We start from the raw sequence: 9,829 nt of genomic DNA, 5'->3' as shown, positions 1-9,829 counted from the left end.
AGCTACATTCACAAAACCTCAGACTCTTCTTGCAAAACCAAACTTTCACCTCAAAACAGTTCAATCTGGTGCCCAAAACTGAACTCTGTTGCCAAATCGTGCCCCGAGTCAATCAAAATTAAAAACACTACTGAGCAGCCACTAAACACTACATAGAAAAATAGAAAACACAACGCTCAGCACATGAAGCTGTAGAAATAAATGTTTATCGTTCACTGTAGCTAAATGCATGTTGCAAAACAAAACACCTGTGCATTTACACTGTAGCACTTCTCTCCTTCCCTTTCTTTCACCCTCCTCCTTCCCTCTCCACATCCATTTCATCCCCTTTTCCTTCCTTCTTCTTTTTTCTTCCCAGTTCATCCCTCCCTCCCTCCCTCCCTCCCTCATCCTTTCTTCCTTCACCCTGTCGTCTCTCATCTTCTCCTCTTGCAAAACAAAAAACCTGTGCATTTAGCACTTGTACATTGTAAAAAAAAAAAAACAAGTAGCCTACAAAAACCAGAAATCTTGTACATTTACACGTAGCACTTGTACAGTACAAAGACAAACAGAAATCTTGTGCATTTAGCACTTGTATGCAGTAAGCCTACGTAAAAAATAAAGTACAAAAATATAGAAATGAGAAGTACACAACTCAGCCACAGCATCATTTCTCTGTACTGGATCAGGCCACAGGACTTCATCCTGAACTAGCTACAGTATACGTGCCCTCACATCATTGGACACAAGTGTGATCAATTTTGAGTTGTTGTGTTCAACCGGTGAAACTTGTGCTTTAGTTGTGTTTGACTTTTGCCACCTGTGCTCAGCATTATGCAACACAGGTGCATCACAATGAAAATGTGTTGGTAAGATGTGTCTAAATAGGTGAAAAGTGCTGATGGTTTTGCCAAAAGAGAGACTGATTCAATCAGTGGGTTCAGACAACAGGGTTTAGTGTTTTAGCAACTGAGAAAAACTGTAATGTATGTTTATTCCGTTTCCTTGTTTTTTTGTTTGTTTTTCTCCCTATGTCATTTTCAATTTAAATCAAGTCAAATAAACTTTATTTGTCCCACAAGGGGAAATTTGTCTTGGGTAAGGGAGTTATTAGGCTATGACAGCTGCCATGTAGGCTACATGTAAAACATCCATACACAGTAGGCTACATAATATACATTAAAACAGTAACAAAGGCAAACATATCCAAGAGAAGAGAAAGAAAGTGCAGGGTGCAATAAATAGAATAAAGTTCAAATAAAAACATACTAAAAACTAAAAGAAAGAGCAAGGGATGTTGGTTTAAACCAGCAGGTGGAGGCAAACCAGATGCAAACACTTCATGGGTAGGGAGACCATAAGAGTTTCTGAGAGATAAAGTGCAAAGGTGCTGGGCACAAAAAACATTGTGTACAGTTAACTGAAAAATAAAAACTCAAGTGTTGCCCCGGCAGTTGATATAAGTTACACTAATAATACCCTTAGCCTAGTTAATTGTGATTTATTCATTTAAAGCAGAAGTAAGTGATATATTTGTTTTAAGCAGAAGTAAGTGATATATTTGTGTTAATATAAGTCTTAAATAGTTGTATCTTCCGACAGCAATCACTTCTATAGAGTGTTTGGTCTGAAACACGGGTCTGTCAGTCCCTCTGCTCTGCTCTGAGCCCAGGAGAAAACTTTCCTTGTATCCTACAGTTTTTTTCCAATGAGGAGAGAGAACGGCATGCAGGGCTGTGTGTGCAGCCAAGGGACGCCGTGAATGTGGCGACGTAGGGACGAGGACTGTTATGGTGCGTTCAAGGAAACTCGTATTTTTCCGACCGTGAAGTGGTACCAGTTCGATCTGGTACGAGTTCACGGGTCAGAAGTTACGAGTGGCCGTTATAGTGACTTTCACCGGTAAAACAGGTCGGAGAAACACGAGTGGGTTGCCTGGAACGCTACAAAGTCGTAAGTTGTGACTTGAAGCTGTAATTTACGATTTCAAAAGCCTGCCTGGAACGCAGAATTAGCCAAAACCACCGGATCGCTTACTTCTGCTTTAATTATAATGATACATGTAATATTGGAGCACCTGTCTGCTGTTCTATGCACAGTTGTTTGTATGTAGCCTACAACCTTTTTCAATAAAGTTAATTGAAAGGAAAACAAAAAGAGAAGGAACTCCTCAACAACAACAACAACAGCCACTGATGCAGCGGCGATTCTACCCACGTTTTTTTCACACAACACAAAAAAATGTCTACTCTAAAACTAGAAAAAGCATTTCCAAGAATGGAAATGGTGTGACTGCTGATAGCAACTGAACGCTGTTGCAGAATTAGCAAATAGTGCAAGCAGTGATCACCATACAAATGTTTGACCAAAGTCGGAATCGAACCCACAACCTCATGGTCAATAGACTTCCACTCTGCCTCTAGCGCCAAGGCCGGCGCGCGTCGGTCTACGTAAAGGTACCATAAATGTCGGAAAATACATCACGGGACCGCGGTATCGAATCCCGTTTCGGGTCCCGCTTGCTCGCATTATTTGATGTAAAACTGCCTTAAATGTCGTAAAAATTACCATATTTGACTACTTTACATTAATATTGTCACACAAACAGCCCAATCCTTGTGAAAATGAACGATAATGTTGTTGTTTCAAGCAGTGATAAACAATGGTAATAAAAGTAATATGAATGTAAAATAGGCTACAGAAATTTTATTTCTGTATTTTACATTCATACCAACACACAAAGATGTGAGGAAATGTGAAACAGGCTTATAAAATCTATAGTCAATCTAAGGAATGTATGTGACAGTTGATGTTAGTGTATATGACATATACATATACATTAACACCCTCTACACAAAACCCTCACAGGTCAGAGGAGCAACCGCAGTAAAAGGCTCATCTCCCTGACCTGCAGAACTGAAAGATTTAAGAGATCATTTGTCCCTGCTGCAATCGTTTTATATAACACTTGTTAAAATGTTTTGTGTTCATCTTTTTTGTCATTGTTGTGTGAGCTACTGGACTAATTTGAATTTCCCTGCTAGGGATGAATAAAGTATTCTCTATTCTATGGTGATTATTGTTACAGTACATAGTGTAAGTTTGTGCAGGTATTAAAAGCTGTAGATTTTGATTTAAGTCAACTAACCAAATAATGATAATAATAATAGAAAGATGAAGAAATCAAGTCACAGAAATCGCTTTCATACTTTTTTTAATATAGCAAGAAGCACAACAACAACAATAACACAAGATAAATAATAATAATAGTAGGCTAAGATTAGCAACCTAAATAATAAGATGAAATATAAATAAATAAAATAGAAGTAATAATAATAGTAAGACAAGCAACCTAAATAACTATAAGATGAAATATAAATAAATTAAATATAAATAAATATAATAGTAAGACAAGCAACCTAAATATTACATTTTAAATATAAAAATAAGATACGTAACAAAGATAACAAGTGAGACGCATGGCAGGTTTAGAGGAGACAGGCCGGAGGAGACCCAGTCCTCCGACCTATGGCAGTGTCCTGAACTAAAGCAGTGATGGTCAGACCCAGTCCTGACCCACACTGCCATAGGTCAGAGGAGACCCAGTCCTCTGACCTATGGCAGTGTGGGTCAGGACTGGGCCTGAACTATAGCAGTGATGGTCAGAGGAGGCCCAGTCCTGAGCTATAGCAGTGTGGGTCAGACCTAGTCCTGACGTAAACATGGCAGTGTCCTGAACTAAAGCAGTGATGGTCAGAGGGCCCAGTCCTGAACTATAGCAGTGTGGGTCAGACCCAGTCCTGACCCACACTGCCATAGGTCAGAGGAGACCCAGTCCTCTGACCTATGGCAGTGTGGGTCAGGACTGGGCCTGAACTATAGCAGTGATGGTCAGAGGAGGCCCAGTCCTGAGCTATAGCAGTGTGGGTCAGACCTAGTCCTGACGTAAACATGGCAGTGTCCTGAACTAAAGCAGTGATGGTCAGAGGGCCCAGTCCTGAACTATAGCAGTGATGGTCAGACCCAGTCCTGACCCACACTGCCATAGGTCAGAGGAGACCAAGTCCTCTGACCTATGGCAGTGTGGGTCAGACCTAGTCCTGATCTACATATAGCTGTGATGGTCAGAGAAGCCCAGTCCTGAGCTATGGCAGTGATGGTCAGAGGAGACCCAGTCCTCCGACCTATGGCAGTGTGGGTCAGACCTAGTCCTGACGTATGGCAGTGTCCTGAACTAAAGCAGTGATGGTCAGAGGAGGCCCAGTCCTGAACTATAGCAGTGATGGTCAGACCCAGTCCTGACCCACACTGCCATAGGTCAGAGGAGACCCAGTCCTCTGACCTATGGCAGTGTGGGTCAGGACTGGGCCTGAACTATAGCAGTGATGGTCAGAGGAGGTCCAGTCCTCTGACCTATGGCTACGGGGGACAAGTGGAGGCAAGTCAAAGAAAAAAAAAAAAAAAGAGGGAAATGAGCAAAGATAGAATTAAGAACTATACATCAATTTAAAAACTACTCTCTTGAACAACTTGAACTGAATGAAAGTGCAATATAAACTCCCACTGCATGTTAACATCTGGTCAGGCAGTAAGATGGATACAGAATAGAAACAAAACATTTTAAGCTGGAGGGTCGTCATTTCTGGCCCTTTTTCTCCCATAACCCCGCTGCTCCAGCACAGCCCTCCATTCGCTGTATGTCTGAGTCTCAGACTTCTCACAGTACCAGTTTCCAAAGTACTGGAGATGTGATGGTGGCTTCCTCTCCTGACTGCACTTGCTGCAAAGGATGACGTCTGTCTTCTTTGTGTACTTTCTGGTCACAGTACCACTGTGCTCCCTTTCTTCTTTCCTCTTTCTGTACTGCTGAGTGGTGTACGGGACAGATTCCTGCATCTGAGTTGATGGTGATGGTGTAGTTGAAGGAAGAGATGAAGGAAGAGAAGTTGAAGGAAGAGAGAGGTTGAAGAACATTCCAGGTGCAGACTGCTGCCCTTGGAATGTGCAGGGTCCTGGCACTGGAGGAAGCTGCGCAGAAGGAAAAATGAAGGGGAGAGAGACAGGCGGTGCTGGTGCAACGGCTGAAGCTTGTGGACGTCCTCTAAGCTTCGCCTGCCCAGCAGTGTTTGGTGGCAGGATGAACAGGTGAGGCTCAGCTAAAGTGGCAGGATGCAGAGTTGCTACTTTTTGCATTGCTGCAGGAAGCTTTCCAGGTGCTTGCATGGGTGCTTGTGGAGCTTGGATACCCTGCTGCAAAATGCTTTGCTCCTGTGACCTGCCACGCCTGCTGAACCTGTGAAAACATAAAACCACCAATATTAACATGCTTTTAATAATACACAAGATACACAATAATATTCCAATTTGATAATACCCAAAACACAAGAGAATGAACATCAATTGCTATTTGATGACTAAGATATAACAGCATGACAAAGCTGTGATCACAGAACAACTCATCAGATTTTTATTATTGCTTTTGTAAAATGGCTGCTTCATTTAGATTTACATGTCATTTACTGAGCCAGCCATCATGTCATGAAAACTGATTGAATGCAAACTGATATGAAATGGAAAGGATATCGAGTATTCTAATGTACTCACCATTGTGTCACTGTTGCAGCATTGACTTCTGGGAGCTGGAGAGTGGTGTCAGTCATCACTTTCGCATTGGTGACGATGCATTCCCGGATGTGCTTGTACACATGCGCCACCATCGTAAAACGAGACATCCTCACTCCCTCACACCGCACAGCATTGGGGTACAGTGCACAAAGCCTTACAAAGATGGCCTCCACCACTCTGTTACAGTCAGGCCACTGTGCAGGACTGTGAGCCCCAATGAAACACCTGAAAATGACAGAATACATATATCATTATCAATAATATACAAGTGTGTAATCAACGTGTGATCCTTACTCTGTGGTGTTATTGTTCAATTATCCCTTTTTGTTTGTTCCGTTTTTTGTTTTTCACATTTAGTCTTCAATGTTTTGTTGTCTGTCTTCTTTTTTAATGAATGTTCCTATTTGTTTAAGTTGTTATTGTGCATCATATGTAATGGACCCCAAGAAGATAAGCTGATAAGATAAGCTTTGAAATATCATCTCTATCTTTAGTATAGTTAATCAGTGTCATTTTCTTTAAAGATGTTTAGACAATCAAGTCGCTGTGTTAACTTAATTTAACATACCTTTTGGTGCTCTCTACACCTGGTGCCACAATCTTTTTAGTGGCCCTGAATCGGCCCTGCTTTAGGGTGGCCTGGTGACGTGGATGGTAAACTGTCTTTTTTTTGTCATACTCCCCCAACGCCTGCCACAGGGTGATGACCTGGTCACTTTCTTGTCCTGTCAAGGCCAGACGGTGGTCTCTGAGGCCAACCAGAAACTCAGCTAAGTCCTGCACTGCTCCATAGCCCTCAATATTGTCTGGTCCAACCGAATCCTAAAATGAAAGATAGTTTTAGAACTTTTGATAGTAGCAATAATACTGTTAATCCCATGAAAGCACAGACTACAAAAATATAAATTTAAAAAAGGAACCTGGCCCTTACATCATGTGAAATGGACGCTTCTGCCATTAACTGGTCCACTGGGGAAAGAAGAAGGTAAATATTAAGTTGAAAGTTGTGTTATTATCTTTATGACGATTACATTTCCATGACAACAAATACCAAAACTATATTAATACTGTAGTAAAACTCACAGCTATGTGCTCCAGGAGGAAGTACGGTAGGGACCGCAGATGGTGATGTCACAGATGATGGAGGGACAAGCGCAGACGGTGATGTCACAGGTGATGGAGGGACAAGCGCAGACGGTGATGTCACAGGTGATGGAGGGACAAGCGCAGACGGTGATGTCACAGGCGATGGAGGGACGGCCACAGACTGTGATGGAGGAGGGACAATCACAGACCGTGATGGAGGCACGACCACAGGCGATGGAGGAGGGACGACCACAGGCGATGGAGGAGGGACGACCACAGGCGATGGAGGAGGGACGACCACCACAGGCGATGGAGGAGGGACGACCACAGGCGATGGAGGAGGGACGACCACCACAGGCGATGGAGGAGGGACGACCACAGGCGATGGAGGAGGGACGACCACCACAGGCGATGGAGGAGGGACGACCACAGGCGATGGAGGAGGGACGACCACAGACCGTGATGTCACAGGCGATGGAGGAGGGACGACCACAGACCGTGATGTCACAGGTGATGGAGGAACCACAGATGCTGCAGATTGTGTGGACACAGGAGGTGCTCTTTCTGTGGCAAAGGTCGGGACAGTGATGTCTTGAAAGTCCTCAACCTCCCCACATCCTTCATCCACCTCCACAGCAACATCTGATGTCTCAGACTCCTCTATCGCGGACTTGTAGTCCTGCAGCACTTTCCCTGTTTGGTGGTACAGGTACTCGATGCCCAACAGCTCACCTTTAAAATATAAAAACCATTGATAAACAATTAGACAACATATCAGGACAATATATAGTAAGTGAGTGTTAGAATGTGTTATGTCCTGTTGTTTTTTCTGTGGACTCTAACTTAAATAATTACAAAATCCTACTGTTATGTTCTAAGTTGTGTAGTTGTATTGCCTTCTCCCCCTAGTGGCGTTTAAGAGTAGCTAAAGTAGCAGTGAGCCACAACTGCAGCTATTTAGCTTGCATTGTGTTCTTTGTGAATATATTATGATAATTTGGTAACAATTTAATAATTAGCAATTATCTCTTGTCATTTCAGTTTTACAATAAATGTTCATGAGAATGAAGACGTCATTAAAGCTCATTCAACTCTGGACAATGTTTGCCATCTGTCAATTTGTGGACGCACACACTGAGGACAGAATAGAATGATTTTTATAAACTTGAATGAAAATGTCAAAAAAATAATATAATAGTCACCTACCAGTGTATTTTCTCGGCCCCACGTAACAGATCATCTTCTCGCCCATAACCTCCTCTGCCAGGGTGTTGACAGCATGGCGGAGAAGATGACTGTACGATTGTGGCTGTTGGACATCGCTGGTTGCTGCAGCAGCCCGGTCATTGTTCCACCTTGCGAGCCCATCCAGAAGGTACGCCTGGAAGAAGGTGTCACTTGCCAGGGTACCTGTAAGGAAAATTAAAATGGGGAGGGGGGGACAATTATTAATTGTTGTTACAATTAAATTATTAATTAAAAATAATCATAGTTCACTATTTTAATGAAGTTAGTAGAAAAAAGATTTGTATATTTACCTGGGATGAACCGGTTCATGTGTAGATGGAAGGACTCCAGCGACGTCGACCCTCTTGCACAGCGGTACGTCGGCAGACGGTGCCCTCCTTTCACAAGAGTGCCCGTCTGCGTGTACAGCTGTACACCTGGAGGATCCTGGATGCAGGCAACGTGCTTCCGCTGTGACTTGAGGATCTCTCTCATCCGGGCCGAGTTGGTCAGAGGGACCCCCAGCGTATCACGGCCTGCATCACCATCAAAGGCCTGGATGAGCTCCTCGATCAGAGCCAGTGTCTCCTGGGCCCCACGGGTGGTCCTTCTGCAATGCAGAGCGAGCTCGCTGCGGCTGATGGAGCGCATGACATCAGCCTCAGACGGATGTTTGCGCTCAGCTTCCAGCTCTGCATGCTTGGCCTCCTTCAGCGCCGTCAGGTCGTCCTGGTCCCACATGAAGATCGAGTGGCTGAGGCGACTCATAAAGGTGGCATAGAGTTGGTGGGAGTCGGTGGTGCAGCCCACAGCAAACCTTCGCATGAAGTGCCATATGTCCAACCGAATGGCCATCTCTCCCCACTCTTCAAACATTCTCCTCAGGAGAGTGTTCCCACAGCAGTCGCGGTCGACATACAGCACCTCAGGAGGAGCCACCCCAGCCACTCTGTATCTTCCGATGAGGCCTTCGATCATCGGCCCAAGACCGAAACCCTCACTGGCAGTGAGCACGGACACGATGACCTGTCCGTACTCGTTCCCCACATTTGTTGCCCAGGTAGCCGTCCCGTAGCTGTGTCCTGCGAGCTTTCGGGCGATCTTCTTGGTCGAATCCATTTTCAGGATCCGGCCGTACAGAGATGTGATGCTGGCCTTGATCTCCTCAAGCCTCTGCAGGACATCCTGGGCATACACCTGCATCAGCCACCGGTGTTTTGGGACGACTGGCATTGCAGGTACTGGCTCAAATGTGAGGGGCAGGATCAGGCCTGACCTGACAGCGCTGGCAATCCCCTTGCAGTCAGTGAGGTACTGGACAGTCTTATGCAACCAGACCTCAGTGTGACGCTCCAGCAGCTTCTTCTGGATCTGGCTGCTGCTGTTTCCCAGGCCTCGCTGACGCATTAAACTTGCCACCTCGGTGTCACAGGCAAGTTTAGATGTAAGGATACAAGGGAACTGCACCCTGTGGCCGACATCAAGCTGGGAGACGACGGCATGGCTCCAGCTGATGACCTTCCTCTTGCAGTTGCGGCAGGCGAGGTACTTTGAAGCGACAAAGTATGTCTTCCCCACACCCACCACTTGCCTGACCTTCTGGTGAAGGCCAGCTGAGGACAGCTGTACTTTGTCGCAGCCCTCGTGCGGACAGGTGAGTTTCACCTGCCACAACTTCCTTGGCATCCACAGCAGCAGAGGGTGGCCGAAGTAGTTCTCCAGGGTAGGGGTCCGACAGATCTTCAGCGGCACTGGTGGTGGATGCCACCAAAGTCTGTCCACTCTGCTGAAGTCAAGCTCAGGGTGGCCCTGGGCTGACCACCTGAACAGAGCCTTGGCAATCCACCTCTGGTCCACCTCTGGCAAGATTTTTATCCAGCCGGCTGGAAGACAGACTCGTTGAGCTGGA

General features: G+C 45.0%; 1 protein-coding gene and 1 pseudogene across 1 annotated transcript; both read right to left on the bottom strand.

Moving 5' to 3' along the window:
• Nucleotides 1–6,564: 6,564 nt before the first annotated feature.
• Nucleotides 6,565–8,415, bottom strand: LOC146959881 (uncharacterized). Its single transcript, XM_085772811.1, has 4 exons — nucleotides 8,232–8,415; nucleotides 7,900–8,103; nucleotides 6,851–7,425; nucleotides 6,565–6,576 (listed from the first exon to the last, which is right to left on the bottom strand). The coding sequence occupies exons 1-4, from the start codon at nucleotides 8,413–8,415 to the stop codon at nucleotides 6,565–6,567; spliced, it is 975 nt and encodes a 324-aa protein (XP_085628937.1).
• Nucleotides 8,416–8,599: 184 nt separating this feature from the next.
• On the bottom strand, nucleotides 8,600–9,410 carry LOC146959880 (uncharacterized; annotated as a pseudogene).
• Nucleotides 9,411–9,829: the final 419 nt, after the last annotated feature.

The sequence above is a fragment of the Trachurus japonicus genome, unplaced genomic scaffold (genome assembly GCF_045865225.1).
Source record: "Trachurus japonicus isolate A0001 unplaced genomic scaffold, Traja_1.0 AP030951.1".
NCBI lineage: Eukaryota > Metazoa > Chordata > Actinopteri > Carangiformes > Carangidae > Trachurus > Trachurus japonicus.
The sequence above is the reverse complement of the archived record's forward strand: the minus strand, read 5'-3'. Positions and strand labels throughout refer to the sequence as shown.

Bases quoted from the DNA above. Each gene is read 5' to 3' on its own strand.
- LOC146959881 (XM_085772811.1), bottom strand. From the start codon at position 8,415: ATGAGAGAGATCCTCAAGTCACAGCGGAAGCACGTTGCCTGCATCCAG. The intron at 8,104-8,231 runs GTAAATATACAA...TTTTCCTTACAG, and splicing joins CATGAACCGGTTCATCCCAG to GTACCCTGGCAAGTGACACC. The intron at 7,426-7,899 runs GTAGGTGACTAT...TATATTTTAAAG, and splicing joins GGGGCCGAGAAAATACACTG to GTGAGCTGTTGGGCATCGAG.